Raw genomic sequence first — 17237 nt, forward strand, 5'->3', positions numbered from 1 at the left:
CTCGGGACTCGAGAGCAAAGACTTGAGACTTACTTGTGACTTGCATAACAATGACTTTGTCCCACCTCTGGTGTATAGTAGTGTATAGTGTAGTGTATACTGTAGTAGTGTATAGTGTAGTGTATAGTGTAGTGTATAGTGTAGTGTGTAGTGTAGTGTATAGTGTAGTGTATAGTGTAGTGTACTAGTACTAGTACAGCAACACCGGTGTGTTGGAGAGAAAATCCACCACATTCACAATCTGAGTACGACGTTTCACCAGTAATTACAAGGAGCATCATAACGAGATGACGGATTGAAGACGTCCAGCGGGGAGATGGAGCGATGGAGTCAGCGGAATCAGCTCGTGTGCCAGGAGCCGCAAGGATTGTTGCGTTTGTGGACAGGACGCTTCTGAAAAAGAAGCTAAATGTGCAGTGGGCCTGACCTTGTAAGATTTAAAAGAAAGATGTGTATTTGTGTATTCTATGTTTTTAAAGTGACTTGTTTAGCGTGCCTATAGTTTTCACTCCTGTCGAGTTTTTGTATTATTTGTTGTAATGTTAAGACCTGCCCCTACTGGACATCTGTGATAAATAGCTTATATAGCTGATCACATTCCTCCGGTATCAATATTCTGATTCTGAAAGACGCCCTACGACTTGGGGGAGGCTTTCATTCAGCAGTGGATAGATCATGGCTGAGAGTGGAATTAGATGGCTGCCCCGTGCAGCAGCAGCTGCTGTGTTTGTGTTGGAGTGATGACAATGGCTGCTGTTGTTGTTATTGTTTTATAGTGATGGCGAGGCTGCCCCACAACTCACACAGACGGACTTTGGATGAGTGACCGGTAATTGATAACAGGAGAACGATAACAGACGAGGCGATGGCAGGTACGAGATGACGCGTGAGAGGTTACAGGTGAAAAGATATGACAGGTGAGATAACCGGTGAGAGGTGATAGGTGAGAGGAGAGGTGAGAGATAACCGGTGAGGGATGGCAGATGAGATGAGATGACAGGTGAGAGATAACTGGTGAGGGATGGCAGGTGAGATGAGATGACAGGTGAGAGATAACTGGTGAGGGATGGCAGGTGAGATGAGATGACAGGTGAGATAACAGGTGAGAGGAGAGGTGAGAGATAACCGGTGAGGGATGGCAGGTGAGATGAGATGACAGGTGAGATAACAGGTGAGAGGAGAGGTGAGAGATAACCGGTGAGGGATGGCAGGTGAGATGAGATGACAGGTGAGATGACAGGTGAGATGAGAGGTGAGAGATAACCGGTGAGGGATGGCAGGTGAGATGACAGGTGAGATGAGAGGTGAGAGATAACCGGTGAGGGATGGCAGGTGAGATGAGATGACAGGCGGTGGGTGGAATGTTACATCGCCCGACTGTGAAGAGAGCGATGGCTTGTGGGAGAGGCCTTCATCCAGCAGTGGATCTGACCATGGCTGCTGGTGACGATGGCGCGGTCTGGTAGGAGACGGCGTGCGGGGCCTGGCACCGCCGTTGCGAATGAACACCGCGGAGACATCCGAGCAGAGTTTGTAACGCTCGTGGCGCCTGTTTTAATAATTTATAAAGTGCCTCTCACAACAAGCCCCCCCCCCTCCATACTCACAACAACAAAGCCCCTCCCCTTCAATCTCACACTCAAGCCCCCCACCCCCCTCAATTACACTTGCAACAAGCGCCCCTTCCGCTGTAGGATCTGGGCCACCATAAATGACGAAGCCAGGTCGGGCCCCGTAAGAGACGGGGGTCCCAATGTCAGCTACCACACGCTTGCATTGCTTAGAGTTAAATTACGATATGTCACGCGATCATCACAATCATCCCCATCTTAATCATTGTCATCATCATCATCATCAACATTATGGTCTTCACCTCTGTGATGGTCATCATCACCATGAACATCATGGTCATCCGTAAAAACATCCTCTTGATCTTCTTCATCCCGATGGTGGTCATCGTCATCATGATCAGCACCTCCGTCATCACCTGCACCATTTAATGTTGGTTGACCGAGGTCGCTATCCTGGTCTCTCTTGAGCTCTCGTCTGGTTCAACAACATAAACTTGAACACTTGAACTTTGCCCATGGCCATCCTTATCTTCACCATCCTCACCCCTCGCGCGCAGTAATAAGTTAAATAAGTTAAAGATCGGAGAGGCGACTGACGCGGGTGACGTCACCGCGCGTGTCCCGGGAGCTGCGAGCCCACGAGGGTGGGGGCGGCTCAACCCGGCACCCCCGCCCCTCCCTGCAATTCCGACTGCCCCCCCTCCCTCTCTCCCTGCAATTCCGACTGCCCCCCCCCCCCTCTCTCCCTCTCTCCCTGCAATTCCGACTGTCCCCCTGTACCCCTCCACCATCACTCTCCCTGCACTCCCTTCTCTCTATCCGCTGGCCGCTAAACCCTTCAGGGCACTGCACGTTCCACTCTCCCACTTGCGCACCAGATCCAGGGGGGTCTTCCGTTCCTGTCGGGTGGCAGGACGGGGTTGGGTGGGGTCACAAGTCGGGGGTGGGGGGTGGGGTCACAAGTCGGGGGTGGGGGGTGGGGGCACGTGACTCGTGAGTACAGAGTAATGTTTAAAATGTCAAGGTTTTAAATATCCCCTCCTACAATGTCACCCTCTCTTCACATCGGCACAGTTTTAAACACAGCGCGATATCTTCCTCCACACCACTCATCCTACTCCACGTCATCATCGTCGCCGTGCCTGTTCCAGCACCTCTTCACCCTCCTCATCCTCCTCTAGAAGTTCGCGTCTCGAATAGGGCGGCCGTCCCGGTGAATACCGCGCTAGTTTGAAAACCCCAGACAACGACGCGCCGTCTGCATCACTCGCAGCGGACGACAAAGATCCCTTGACGGCATTCGCAAGAGTGGAGCCATTGTGTGCCAGCGTCAAGCTCCACTTGAGATCGTTGTGCACACAGCAACAGCAGCAGCAGCTAGGGTCGCCCACTACTGGCAGACTCGTGTCGCCAGGTCACTCTTGCAAATGGGACTGTATCCTGGCTCTATTCATAAACGACAAAGACCCCCGTGTGGCCTTAACAGACTGGTAGGGCAAGTTCTGTGAGCGAGTAGCAGCGCTACCTATGAGCAGTATCGTAGCGGTTCGCGCGCGGCTCTACAAACTCGGCGACCCGAGTTCATCAAGGCGAACACCAGTGACGAGTATCTGAATCGGTCCCTGGGCCTCCCCTAGGTCGATTCAGCCTCAAATGAATACTTGGTGCGGTGTAAACATCGTCGCTAGGGAGACAAAGGCGGCCGGACGTGGTGCTGGCCATCCACTCCCTCGTGTGCCGTGCCAGCCTTCATAAGTGATCGCTAACAGCACTTGTCCCAACAGTCTGTTAATAGGCTATACGGGGATCTTTATTTATTGATATCCTCATCTGGATAAACAGAATAAACATAATCGTCAATCTAGCTCATGGTCTCTACTGATCAGCATTATATCTCCTCTCGCTCCACTTCCTGATCCTATCTTCCTCCTCCTTATTCCGTCTCTTCATCATCATCGTCGTCGTCTACCGTCATCATCGTCTATAATTAGTGTGTCTCTCCTCTCTCCACTTGTCCATACTCCGTCTCATTCATCATCGCCATCGTCATCATCGTCGTCGTCCTCCGCGACCCGCCGGCTCACCGCGTTCTTGATCTGCAGTCCGGCCCCGTGCAGCACCAGGAGACGCACGATGCGGGGCCGGCCGAGACGGACGGCGTCGTGCAGGGGAGTGTCCCCCTCCTGGGAGAACGAGAGACAGAGAGGGGGGGGGAGAGTCAGGGGGTGCGAGAGAGAAGTCGAGTGGGAGACGGAGAGAAAAAAAGAGAGAAGGGAGAGCGAGCGGGGAGATGTAGGAGAGAGTGGCGAGCGTGAAGATCAAGTGATGGTGGGGGTGAGGGTGAGCGTTCAGCGTGACGGTGGTGAGCCTGGTGGTGGTGGTGAGTGCCCACTCACCCGGTCGCGTGAGTTCACGTCGGCCCCGCACGCCAGGAGGTGCTCCACACAGCCCGCGCGCCCCGTGCGCACCGCCACGTGCAGCGGCGTGCTCATCGCCTGGAGGAGGCAATGAAGTGAATTAGAAACCCCGATCAGGCCGGTGCACAACACACGTGTGGACGCGGTCCGGGATTAGATACAACTTTTATTTTTTACCAGGCAAGACCCCCTGAGATATGCCGCTCTTTTTTCCGAAGCAGCGACCTGGCAATCACAAATGATAGCTCAGCCAAGTGGCTCATCACGTCAAAATGTATTTTGCGACCAGAGGGCCCAGTGAAAAATCCACGCGGCCACGGGGAGAGAGACACGCAAACTCCAAATACACAGCAGCAGGCGTCAGGGTCGGGGATCGAACCCACGTCACTCCTGTATACCAGGCGAGGTAGTTCCAGGGGATTCGAGGCCAGGGACTTCTGCTGCTGGGTTAGTGTGGAGGCCTTTCTTGCATACTTAGAATCAGAATCTGTGCTTAGACTGGAGGAGGAATCCGATGAGCTATGAAGCTTTTTCTTTACAGATGTCCAGTAGGGGCAGGTCGGCAAAGCAGGGCGGGTCATCCCCCCCACGACTCCCACCGGCCATCCATCTGGTCTCCTCAGCGCTGATATCTACGTTGCCGCACCAGCAACTCATTTAAGGCCGAGTCGACCTAGCGGCCGGCCACACACGCACACGTGCGCGCACCTTGTCCTTGTCGCTGACCCGCGCCCCGTGCTCCTGCAGCAGCTTCAGCGCCTCCACGCTGCCCCCGCGGCACGCCCAGTGCACCGCAGTGCTGCCCAGCTGGGGAGGGGGGACAGGGAGAGTGGGGGGGGGGAGATTCTCCTTGAGGATCAACGCATCAGCGGGGGTTGGGCCGAGAGAGAAAGTGGATGGAGGGATGGATGGATGGATGGGGGCACGAGGTAGGGAAGGAGGAAGGAAAGGAGGGATTGGGGCCAGGGGAAGGGATTGTGGACTCGACGGGGTCGGCTGGGCCCCGAGGAAGGGATGGGGTCCAAAGAAGGAATGGGTCCTAGGGATGGATGGGGTTTGAGGGATGGATGGGGTTTGAGGGAGGGATAGGGTTTGAGGGAGGGATGGAGTTTGAGGGATGGATGGGGTTTGAGGGATGGATGGGGTTTGAGTGATGGATGGGGTTTGAGGGAGGGATAGGGTTTGAAGGAGGGATAGGGTTTGAGGGATGGATGGGGTTTGAGGGATGGATGGGGTTTGAGGGATGGATAGGGTTTGAGGGAGGGATCGGGTTTGAGGGATGGATGGGGTTTGAGGGATGGATGGGGTTTGAGGGATGGATGGGGTTTGAGGGATGGATGGGGTTTGAGGGATGGATGGGGTTTGAGGAAGGGATAGGGTTTGAGGGAGGGATAGGGTTTGAGGGAGGGATGGAGTTTGAGGGATGGATGGGGTTTGAGGGATGGATGGGGTTTGAGGGATGGATGGGGTTTGAGGGATGGATGGGGTTTGAGGGATGGATGGGGTTTGAGGGATGGATGGGGTTTGAGGGAGGGATAGGGTTTGAGGGAGGGATGGAGTTTGAGGGAGGGATAGGGTTTGAGGGAGGGATGGAGTTTGAGGGATGGATGGGGTTTGAGGGATGGATGGGGTTTGAGGGATGGATGGGGTTTGAGGGAGGGATAGGGTTTGAGGGAGGGATGGAGTTTGAGGGATGGATGGGGTTTGAGGGATGGATGGGGTTTGAGGGATGGATGGGGTTTGAGGGAGGGATAGGGTTTGAGGGAGGGATAGGGTTTGAGGGAGGGATGGAGTTTGAGGGATGGATGGGGTTTGAGGGATGGATGGGGTTTGAGGGATGGATGGGGTTTGAGGAAGGGATAGGGTTTGAGGGAGGGATAGGGTTTGAGGGAGGGATGGAGTTTGAGGGATGGATGGGGTTTGAGGGATGGATGGGGTTTGAGGGATGGATGGGGTTTGAGGAAGGGATAGGGTTTGAGGGAGGGATAGGGTTTGAGGGAGGGATGGAGTTTGAGGGATGGATGGGGTTTGAGGGATGGATGGGGTTTGAGGGATGGATGGGGTTTGAGGGAGGGATAGGGTTTGAGGGAGGGATGGAGTTTGAGGGATGGATGGGGTTTGAGGGATGGATGGGGTTTGAGGGATGGATGGGGTTTGAGGAAGGGATAGGGTTTGAGGGAGGGATAGGGTTTGAGGGAGGGATGGAGTTTGAGGGATGGATGGGGTTTGAGGGATGGATGGGGTTTGAGGGATGGATGGGGTTTGAGGGAGGGATAGGGTTTGAGGGAGGGATGGAGTTTGAGGGATGGATGGGGTTTGAGGGATGGATGGGGTTTGAGGGATGGATGGGGTTTGAGGGATGGATGGGGTTTGAGGGAGGGATAGGGTTTGAGGGAGGGATAGGGTTTGAGGGAGGGATGGAGTTTGAGGGATGGATGGGGTTTGAGGGATGGATGGGGTTTGAGGGATGGATGGGGTTTGAGGAAGGGATAGGGTTTGAGGGAGGGATAGGGTTTGAGGGAGGGATGGAATTTGAGGGATGGATGGGGTTTGAGGGATGGATGGGGTTTGAGGGATGGATGGGGTTTGAGGAAGGGATAGGGTTTGAGGGAGGGATAGGGTTTGAGGGAGGGATGGAGTTTGAGGGATGGATGGGGTTTGAGGGATGGATGGGGTTTGAGGGATGGATGGGGTTTGAGGGAGGGATAGGGTTTGAGGGAGGGATGGAGTTTGAGGGATGGATGGGGTTTGAGGGATGGATGGGGTTTGAGGGATGGATGGGGTTTGAGGAAGGGATAGGGTTTGAGGGAGGGATAGGGTTTGAGGGAGGGATGGAGTTTGAGGGATGGATGGGGTTTGAGGGATGGATGGGGTTTGAGGGATGGATGGGGTTTGAGGGAGGGATAGGGTTTGAGGGAGGGATGGAGTTTGAGGGATGGATGGGGTTTGAGGGATGGATGGGGTTTGAGGGATGGATGGGGTTTGAGGGATGGATGGGGTTTGAGGGATGGATGGGGTCTGAGGGAGGGATGGGGTCTGAGGGAGGGATGGGGTCTGAGGGAGGGATGGGGCCTTAGGGGGGCCGTACCCTGTCAGTGAGGTCCACGCGGGCCCCGCTCTCCAGGAGGCGCTTCATCAGCTCCTCGTACCCCTCCACGGCGGAGCGGTGCAGGGCCGTGCGTTTCAGCTGTCAATCAACACCACCACCACCATTACATCATCACCATCATCACTACTTTATCATCATCATTACATCATCACCAACATAATCCGTCATCGTCACGATGATCTTTAAGCCGCACTCGTTAATCCCCTAACTATTAATACATCATCATCGTCATGTCTGCGTCTCCTCGCTGCTATTTATACTCATTACCAATGCATTCGCCATCGTCTATAATCATCTTCATCATCACAATCATCCAGTCACAGATATCATCGTTACCGACTCTCCAGCGCGCGTTCGGCTACGTACCGCGTGCTGTTCGGCACGATGTCTGACGTTTCGCTCGTCATATCAAGTGCCATTTGGCCCGAAACGTCGCGTATTATTTACTCATATTGTTCCCCTTGTCAGGCGGCAGACACGCACGCCTCCTTTTAGCACGGGTGGCTACGTACGGTGGCAACGTAGGGTGCGAAAGAAGTTCAACATACATACACACAACAACAACGACGTTATTGGCGAACGCGTCGAGCGCTGTCGTTGTTGTGCTTTTGCACCACTGCCAACGCAGCCCTCCCGCCACCCCTCTCTCACCTGGTCGCAGGTGTCGGGGTTGCCCTGCGCCTCCAGGAAGCGCTCCACCGCCTTCAGCTTGCCCTCCGCAGCGGCGCGGAGGAATTCCTCGGGGCTCACGGGGCCCTCCTGGAGGGGGGGGGGGGGTCACGACAGGGTGATTGGGTCAGGTTTAAGGGTCACTGTGAGTGAAGGTCAGCGTCAAGGTCAGGATCATGGTCAGGCTGAGAAGAAGTCACCTCCTCTGGTTGGGCTGTGTAAGGGTTAGAGTCAGGGTCGGAGCGTGGCTCAGAGTCGGAGAGTGGCTCAGGGTCGTGGCTCAGGGTCGTGGCTCAGGGTCGTGGCTCAGCAGTGATGATGAGTGAGGTCACCTCCTCGGGTTGGGCTGTATAAGGGTTAGAGTCAGGGTCGGAGCGTGGCTCAGAGTCGGAGCGTGGCTCAGGGTCTGGGCTCAGGGTCGTGGCTCAGGGTCGTGGCTCAGGGCCGTGGCTCAGGGTCGTGGCTCAGCAGTGATGGTGAGTGAGGTCACCTCCTCGGGCTCGGGCTCGGGCTCGGGTTTGGGCTGCTCCTGGAGCTTGCGTTGGGCGCGGCGCCGCCTGCGCGCGCGCGCCAGGCACACGGAGCCCCCGAAGGACTCGATCTCACGGCGCAGGTCCCCGGAGTGCTTGCGGGTTCTGTCTCCATCAGCCTGGGGGGCGGGGGGCACGGGGGGCGGGGGTACAGGCGGGGGGTGGAGGAGACGAGGTATGTCAGATGTCTGAGATGTAAATACATATCTATATGCATGTTTTGTTACACAGAGCACAACGCCCAAAACGTCAAGCGAATGTGGAATGTGCAACGGACAAACGCGTAGTGCGCGTCTGGGATTGAGTGAGATGATTAGTTGTAAGACCTTGGGGGGGGAGAGATGATAATGATGATGACGACGCGGGGATGGAATTCGAAAGTGGAGCAGTGTCAGGGGAGGAAGCGGAGAGGGAGATAAGGAAACGCGGGGACACGGAGACGCGGGGACAAAGTCCGTGCGCCAGCGCATACCTCGGTTCCACTCAAATATTTAGCGAGAGCAGTTTCTGTGCGTGGCGAGTTGAAGCGGATATAACGCGACAGCGTGCCGATTGAAGCGCGGCTAGTGGACGATTCCCTCGCAGAGACAGGAGGGACAAGCGGGACACTTTAGGAGAGACAGACGCGGAGACACGAATACCTGGGGGACACGTAGACACAGAGAGACAAAGACGGAGACACGGGGACCTGGTGGACACGTCGAGACAGAGATAGAAAGACATGGACGCACGGGGGACGCGTGGAGGCAGAGAGACAAAGGCGTAGACACGGAGACACAGGAACACGGAGACACGGGGACCTCGGGGACACGTCGAGACAGAGAGACAAAGACGTAGACACGGGGACAGGGGACAAACCTTGACGCGGCTCAGGTCACGGGTCACGGGGGGCGCCGCGGTCTCTCCGTTCTGTGGAGACAGAGACACGGGGACATGAGACACGGGGACATGAGGCACGGGGACATGAGACACGACGAGAGAGAGATGGATGAGAGGCGAATAGGACGCCGAGGGGGGGAGGAGAGAGGGGGCCCCGCCGTGTACCTGTGTGAGCTGCATGTCGCTGCTGTTGGGCTGTACCTCTGTGTGTCCGTCCCGGCCGCTGCTGCGTCTTTTATAGGCGTCGTGCCCCCCCCCACTCCTCCTCCCCTCCACAGCCAGCAAAGCTGGGCCCGGGGGGGGGGGGGCTATTGCATCACGGCAGAGGTGAAGGCGGGGGGGGGCTCACGGGGGAGAGAGGGGGCGGGGTGGGGGAGGGGGGTCGCGGCTCCAGACGACGCGCGCTCAATTTAGGAGGCGATGATGTCAGCGTCACACGATCCCCTTGGTCCCCACTGACCCCCACTTCCTAAAACAACCCCCTTATCCGCACCCCCACTCTCCCACCGGACCCCCCCCCCCCTCCGGGCCCCCCGAGCACCAGGGGTCCCACATGCCGCGCATCCCGGCGCGGTGACGGCACGCTCAGCTGCTGCTGGCGCAACGGCGCTGAGCACATCATCTAAAAAAATAGGGGACAAAGGGGACCGAAGTGCTATCCCCTCCTCCAAAGGGGTCAAAGCCATATGATGTACCCCCTCAATTAGTATAATTGATGGAGCCCCCCTTGACTGATCCACGTTAACTCTTTTGGCTACTACACATGGGTCCCCTTGGAAACTCCACGTGGACCCCCTTCCTGATCCACATAACCTCCTGGGCTACTCCACGTGGATCCCCTTGCCTACTCATTCATATGGTTTATTATTAAAATAAACCAAACAACAAGTCGACTCCACGTGGGCCCCCTCGGCTACTCCACAGGTAAGGCCCACTGAGCTATACAGCTCTTTTTGAGAAACGACTTGGCTATCACAAATGATAGCTCAACGAGGTGGATTATCACGTGGATATTTATAGCAGCAGCAAAATACTCTGAACGCGTGATGTTGATTCTAAGCGTCATGTTGAGTCTAAATGTGGAGGGGAAAACTGGAGGACCCGGAGAAAAATCCACACGACCACGGAAAGAGAGACACGCAAACTCGAAATATACAACAAGTCGTCAGGGTCTGGATCGAACCCACGACCTCCTGTGTGCCAGGCGAGGGAGTTAACATCTCGCCACCGCGGTACCCCCGACGGGAATCTGGGATTGGGGATCATTGACGGAGGGGGATCAAGGATTGGGGGAGAGGTCATCAGGGATGACTCAGCGACGCTGGCGTCATTGCGAGCCAGTCCGTGATTAACAGCAGTAGCACGTGGTGCTAAATTAAGTGACCCCCCCCCCTCTCTCGCTCGCCCCCCTCTCCCCCCCCGGCCGTGACCCCCACTTCTCAACCACGTGGATCCACGTAACAGCACCCCGCTGACACGTGGCGCGAGTTCCATCCACGTGGAGCTGTCGGGGATGGTGTCGCACAGCAGAAAGCATTTGTCTCCGAGACCACGTGGGAGACCCCAATCTAGGGGGGTCTGGGACCCCCGAGTGTTATGAGGGGACCCCGTAAGGATGGAGTCCCACGGATCTGGGGGGCCGGGAGGATTAATGGGTACTGGGAGGCACAGGGGCCCCGTGGGTCCCGTAAGCAGGCAGGGCTCCAGAGAGACACGGAGCCTCGTGCCTCCAAGTATGGAGCGGAGAGACGGAATGTGACAGCTGGACGTGCGTACCACACAGACACCCCGCACCACACAGACACCCAGCACCACACATACACCCAGCACCACACAGACACCCAGCACCACACATACACCCAGCACCACACACAGACACCCAGCACCACACAGACACCAGCACCACACACAGACACCCAGCACCACACAGACACCTAGCACCACACAGATACCCCGCACCACACACAGACACCCTGCACCACACAGACACCCCGCACCACACACAGACACCCCGCACCACACAGACACTCAGCACCACACAGACACCCTGCACCACACAGACACCCAGCACCACACACAGACACCAGCACCACACAGACACCCTGCACCACACAGACACCCAGCACCACACAGACACCCAGCACCACACACAGACACCCTGCACCACACAGACACCCCGCACCACACACAGACACCCCGCACCACACAGACACCCCGCACCACACACAGACACCCTGCACCACACAGACACCCCGCACCACACACAGACACCCCGCACCACACAGACACCCAGCACCACACAGACACCCCGCACCACACAGACACCCTGCACCACACAGACACCCCGCACCACACACAGACACCTCGCACCACACAGACACCCAGCACCACACAGACACCCTGCACCACACAGACACCCAGCACCACACACAGACACCAGCACCACACAGACACCCTGCACCACACAGACACCAGCACCACACAGACACCCAGCACCACACAGACAGCCTGCACCACACATACACCCAGCACCACACAGACTCCCTGCACCACACACAGACACACAGCACCACACACATACACCCTGTACCACACAGACACCCAGCACCACACAGACACCCCGCACCACACAGACACCCTGCACCACACAGACACCCAGCACCACACAGACACCCAGCACCACACAGACACCCAGCACCACACAGACACCAGCACCACACAGACACCCCGCACCACACACAGACACCCAGCACCACACAGACACCAGCACCACACAGACACCCAGCACCACACAGACACCCCGCACCACACACAAACACCCAACACCACACAGACACCAGCACCACACAGACACCCAGCACCACACAGACACCCCGCAACCACACACAGACACCCAGCACCACACACAGACACCCAGCACCACACAGACGCCCTGCACCACACACAGACACCCAGCACCACACACAGACACCCAGCACCACACAGACACCCAGCACCACACAGACACCCAGCACCACACAGACACCAGCACCACACAGACACCCCGCACCACACACAGACACCCAGCACCACACAGACACCAGCACCACACAGACACCCAGCACCACACAGACACCCCGCACCACACACAAACACCCAGCACCACACAGACACCAGCACCACACAGACACCCAGCACCACACAGACACCCCGCACCACACACAGACACCCAGCACCACACACAGACACCCAGCACCACAGACACCCAGCACCACACAGACACCCCGCACCACACAGACACCCGCACCACACAGACACCCAGCACCACGCAGACACCCTGCACCACACAGACACCCAGCACCACACACAGACACCCAGCACCACACAGACACCAGCACCACACATACACCCCGCACCACACAGACACCCTGCACCACACAGACACCCTGCCCCACACACAGACACCAGCACCACACAGACACCCAGCACCACACAGACACCCCGCACCACACAGACACCCCGCACCACACAGACACCCAGCACCACACAGACACCAGCACCACACACAGACACCCTGCACCACACAGACACCAGCACCACACAGACACCCAGCACCACACAGACACCCAGCACCACACAGACACCCTGCACCACACACAGACACCCAGCACCACACACAGACACCCAGCACCACACACAGACACCCAGCACCACACACAGACACCCTGCACCACACACAGACACCCTGCACCACACAGACACCCAGCACCACACAGACACTCAGCACCACACAGACACCCAGCACTACACAGACACCCAGAACCACACAGACACCCAGCACCACACACAGACACCAGCACCACACACAGACACCCAGCACCACACACAGACACCCAGCACCACACACAGACACCCAGCACCACACATACACCCAGCACCACACACAGACACCCAGCACCACACACAGACACCCAGCACCACACACAGACACCCACCACCTCACACAGACACCCAGCACCACACACAGATACCAGCACCACACAGACACCCTGCACCACACAGACACCCAGCACCACACACAGACACCCAGCACCACACACATACACCCAGCACCACACTGACAACCCTGCACCACACACAGACACCCAGCACCACACAGACTCCCAGCACCACACATAGACACCCAGCACCATACAGGCACCCAGCACCACACAGACACCCTGCACCACACACAGACACCCAGCACCACATAGATACCCAGCACCACACAGACACCCTGCACCACACACATACACCCTGCACCACACAGATACACAGCACCACACAAACACCCAGCACCACACAGACACCCAGCACCACACACAGACACCCAGCACTACACAGACACCCAGCACCACACAGACACCCAGCACTACACAGACACCCAGCACTACACAGACTCCCAGCACCACACACAGACACCCAGCACCACACACAGACACCCAGCACCACACACAAACACTGAAAAAAAAGACAAAGATCCCCCGTATAGGCTTAACGGAATGTAGGGGCAAGTGCTTTTAGCGAGCACGTATAAAGGCCGGCTCGGCGCACGAAGGGGTGGGTGGCCAACACCACGCCCGGCCGCCTTTGTCTCCCCAGTGGCGATGTTTACACACCGCACCGGGTACTCGTTTGATGCTGCGTCGACCTAGGGAGGGCATAGGAGCGGTTCAGATAATCGTCACCGGTGTTGGCCATGAGCGGGTATGGGACTCGGGTCGCCAGGTTCGTAGCGCAGCGTAGCGCTAACCACTACACTACCGCTACACGCCAGACCGTGACCTGTCCCTGACTCCTTCCCCTACCCCCTCACCTCGTCACAACAACACCCCCCGCCCCGCCTCCCACACGGACAGGTGCCCCCAGGAAGCCTCACCTGCCCCCTCTACATTTAGGGCCCCGGGGAAGCTCTTCCCGTCAGGGTCCACACCGCGCACTTTCCATCAACAAGAGGCGGGCGAGACGAGAACTCGGGCTTCAAGGGGACCCGATCCCATGGGACCCGGTGTTTGTCTCGCCAAACAACCCGGCCCCCACGGTGCCACCCTGGTCTCTCTCGCTGAGTGCTGTGGGCGGAGTGGGGTGAGTTGTGTGTGTGCGTGTTGAGGTTGCGAATGTTGTGGGCGAGTTTATTGTGTGCGCGTGCGTTTTGTGGGTAGTGGTAGTGCAGCGGTTAAAGCGCTGTGCTACGAACCCGGAGACCCGAGTTCCATTCCCGCTCAAGGCCACCACCAGTGACGATCATAATCTGACCCAGTCCTGGGCCTCCCCTAGGTTGACTTAGCCTCAAATGAGCACCTGTTGCGATGTGTAAACATCGCCACTAAACAGGCAAAGGCGGCCAGGCGTGGTGCTGGCCACCCACCTCCTCTTGTACCGTGCCGGCCTTCATAGGTGCTCGCGAACAACACTTGCCCCAACATTATGAAGGCTATAGAGAGATATTTGTCATTGTGTGCGTGTTATGCCCCGCCCTTCTCTAATCTTGCGCAACGTGGAGCCCTTTAAATGAACATCTGCGAGATTAGACACATTCAGGCTTGCCTGCCTACTATCCAACCTGCATTGGCTGGCTCATGTAGTCTGCATTGGCCAGCCACCGCACGCTCAATCAACTTCTGTTTGGCCGGGTATCGGAGGCTAAAAGGGCGCGGCACGGGCGAAAGAAGGATGTGGTACAGGGGGACGTGGAGCTGAGTGGACTTGCCGATGACCGGGACCAGCGGTGTCAATACCGACCTCTGTGTTTGCTGCTGTGTATTGATGTCGAGTAGCTGTCCAGACAAAAACACCACGTGGAGCCCACGCACGCTGTTACGATACAGTGCTTGCTCCACGGGAGCCGCTCTGTGATGGCTTCCTTACCGAGCGATCTCAAACACCCCCTTGCCTCGGCACCTCGAGACGCGGCGTGCGAGTAGCGGTATCTGCAAAGCATGACGACCACGTCCCCCTGGGATCCCAGAAGAACCTGGTTTCACTGCTGCACCTGATCCCACAAACCAACCTTACCCAGAGGAACCTCGTCCCAATGAGACCCCCATATGGCAGGACCCCCGCGAGTCTCAACGGATCAGGGATGACCCCTTGTTGGAAAGCGATCACCGGGGGCCAGGTTAGGGGGGTCAGGGGGAACCCCTCGATTCCCGGGACAGCGGGCAAGGGAACTCATGGCTTTGGAACAAGGTTTGCGTTGAGAGCATTTACACTGCGGACTGCCTGCGAGGTTGTTTCTAGGCGCTGCTGCGTTGATTGTGGAGCCCTCGGGTGAGCGATTTGCCCGGCTATAGTTACCGCTGTCCTGCCCTCGTGGCGAGGCACGTAAATCGTCCACCGCAAGGTCAAATTCACAAGCTGCACCCTGGAGGAGGCTGCCGCCGAGATGTGCTGGTCAGCGGCGCGCCGGACTGTCAATCCAGAGGTTAGTGGCGGTTCGATTCCACCCACTGCCTGTCGACCCAGCGTAGACGAGTACAAGCCGGTTGCGTGTGGTGGGCTCAAGTGTGGGTACTCCACCTCTTCTCCAGACGTCTGACTGCTCAAGGAGCTCTGCAGAGCTCCCTCTATGCAAGCGAGCCCTTCCACCAGCAGTGATTTGAGCAAGCAGTTGTAAGGCAGCACCTTCGCCTATCACCCAGGAGGATAATTTCAAGTTGCACCCATGAGCCACACCACTGCCAAACGTACAGTGATGTTGTGTCTGGCTTTATTTGGGTGCACTCTGTAAAAAAAAGTTATGGCATGGACTCTGACAGCGGCTCCCCGTGACTGACAGATGACAGCAAGTGGTGTCAGCTGTTAAACGATCCCTTACCAGCCACTCACCACCCAACCAGCAACCCGAGCGTTCACCCACCCACCCATACACACACACACCCACCCACCCATACACACACACACCCACCCATCCACACAGACACACCCACCCATCCACACAGACACACCCACCCACCCATCCAAACACACACTCTCACACACCCACCCATCCACACTCCCACACACACACACCCACCCATCCACACTCCCACACACACACATCCACCCATACACACAGACACACACATCCACCCATACACACACACACACCCACCCATCCACACACACACACACACTCCCACCCATCCACACACATACACACACTCCCACCCATCCACACACACACTCCCACCCATCCACACTCCCACCCACACACACACACTCCCACCCACCCATCCACACACACACACACACTCCCACCCATCCACACACACACACACACACTCCCACCCATCCACACACACACACACACTCCCACCCATCCACACACACACACACACTCCCACCCATCCACACACACACACACACTCCCACCCATCCACACACACACACACACTCCCACCCATCCACACACACACACACACTCCCACCCATCCACACACACACACACTCCCACCCATCCACACACACACACTCCCACCCATCCACACACACACTCCCACCCATCCACACACACACACTCCCACCCATCCACACACACACACTCCCACCCATCCACACACACACACTCGCACCCATCCACACACACACACTCCCACCCACCCATCCACACACACACACTCCCACCCATCCACACACACAAACACTCCCACCCATCCACACACACAAACACTCCCACCCATCCACACACACACACCCATCCATCCACACACACCCCCACCCACTCAGCCGGCCAGCAAGCCACATATATACCTACCCACCCGCTCAGCAGCTCATTCACCCATCTAATTATCCAGCCGGCAACTCTTCCACATCCCCACTAAAAAAGTCATCCACACAACCACCTACCCAGCTACCCACTCATCTAGCAAGAAAGCCAGCCACACAGCTACTCATTCACCCAGCCACCTATTTAACAAGCCACCCACTCAGCCTGCCAGCCTGTCAGACACCAACCGAGTTAGCCACCCACACATCCACCTCTTGTTAACCCATCCGACCACACAACACCCCCTCCACCCACTCACCCACCCACTCACCTACCTACCCATTCACTCTACCAGTT

The 17237-nt window shown here is 57.1% G+C and overlaps 1 protein-coding gene across 1 annotated transcript; it reads right to left on the minus strand.

Moving 5' to 3' along the window:
- Positions 1–1526: 1526 nt before the first annotated feature.
- On the minus strand, positions 1527–9395 carry ANKRD2 (ankyrin repeat domain 2). The gene is made up of 9 exons (XM_078593853.1): positions 9341–9395; positions 9155–9205; positions 8257–8415; positions 7749–7856; positions 7077–7175; positions 4697–4795; positions 3968–4066; positions 3656–3754; positions 1527–2470 (listed from the first exon to the last, which is right to left on the minus strand). Exons 1-9 carry the CDS (start codon positions 9353–9355, stop codon positions 2387–2389), a joined length of 813 nt encoding a protein of 270 aa, XP_078449979.1. The 5' UTR covers positions 9356–9395; the 3' UTR covers positions 1527–2386.
- Positions 9396–17237: the final 7842 nt, after the last annotated feature.

The sequence above is a fragment of the Lampetra planeri genome, chromosome 4 (assembly GCF_965212315.1).
Source record: "Lampetra planeri chromosome 4, kcLamPlan1.2.h2, whole genome shotgun sequence".
In the NCBI taxonomy this organism is placed as follows: Eukaryota; Metazoa; Chordata; class Hyperoartia; order Petromyzontiformes; family Petromyzontidae; genus Lampetra; species Lampetra planeri.

Excerpts from the sequence above, each read along its gene's own strand:
- ANKRD2 (XM_078593853.1), bottom strand. Across the intron at positions 7,857-8,256 it reads CCGAGCCCGAGCCCGAGGAG|GAGGGCCCCGTGAGCCCCGA; the intron begins GTGACCTCACTC and ends CCCCCCCTCCAG. Across the intron at positions 4,796-7,076 it reads GCGTGGACCTCACTGACAGG|CTGGGCAGCACTGCGGTGCA; the intron begins GTACGGCCCCCC and ends CCCCCTCCCCAG.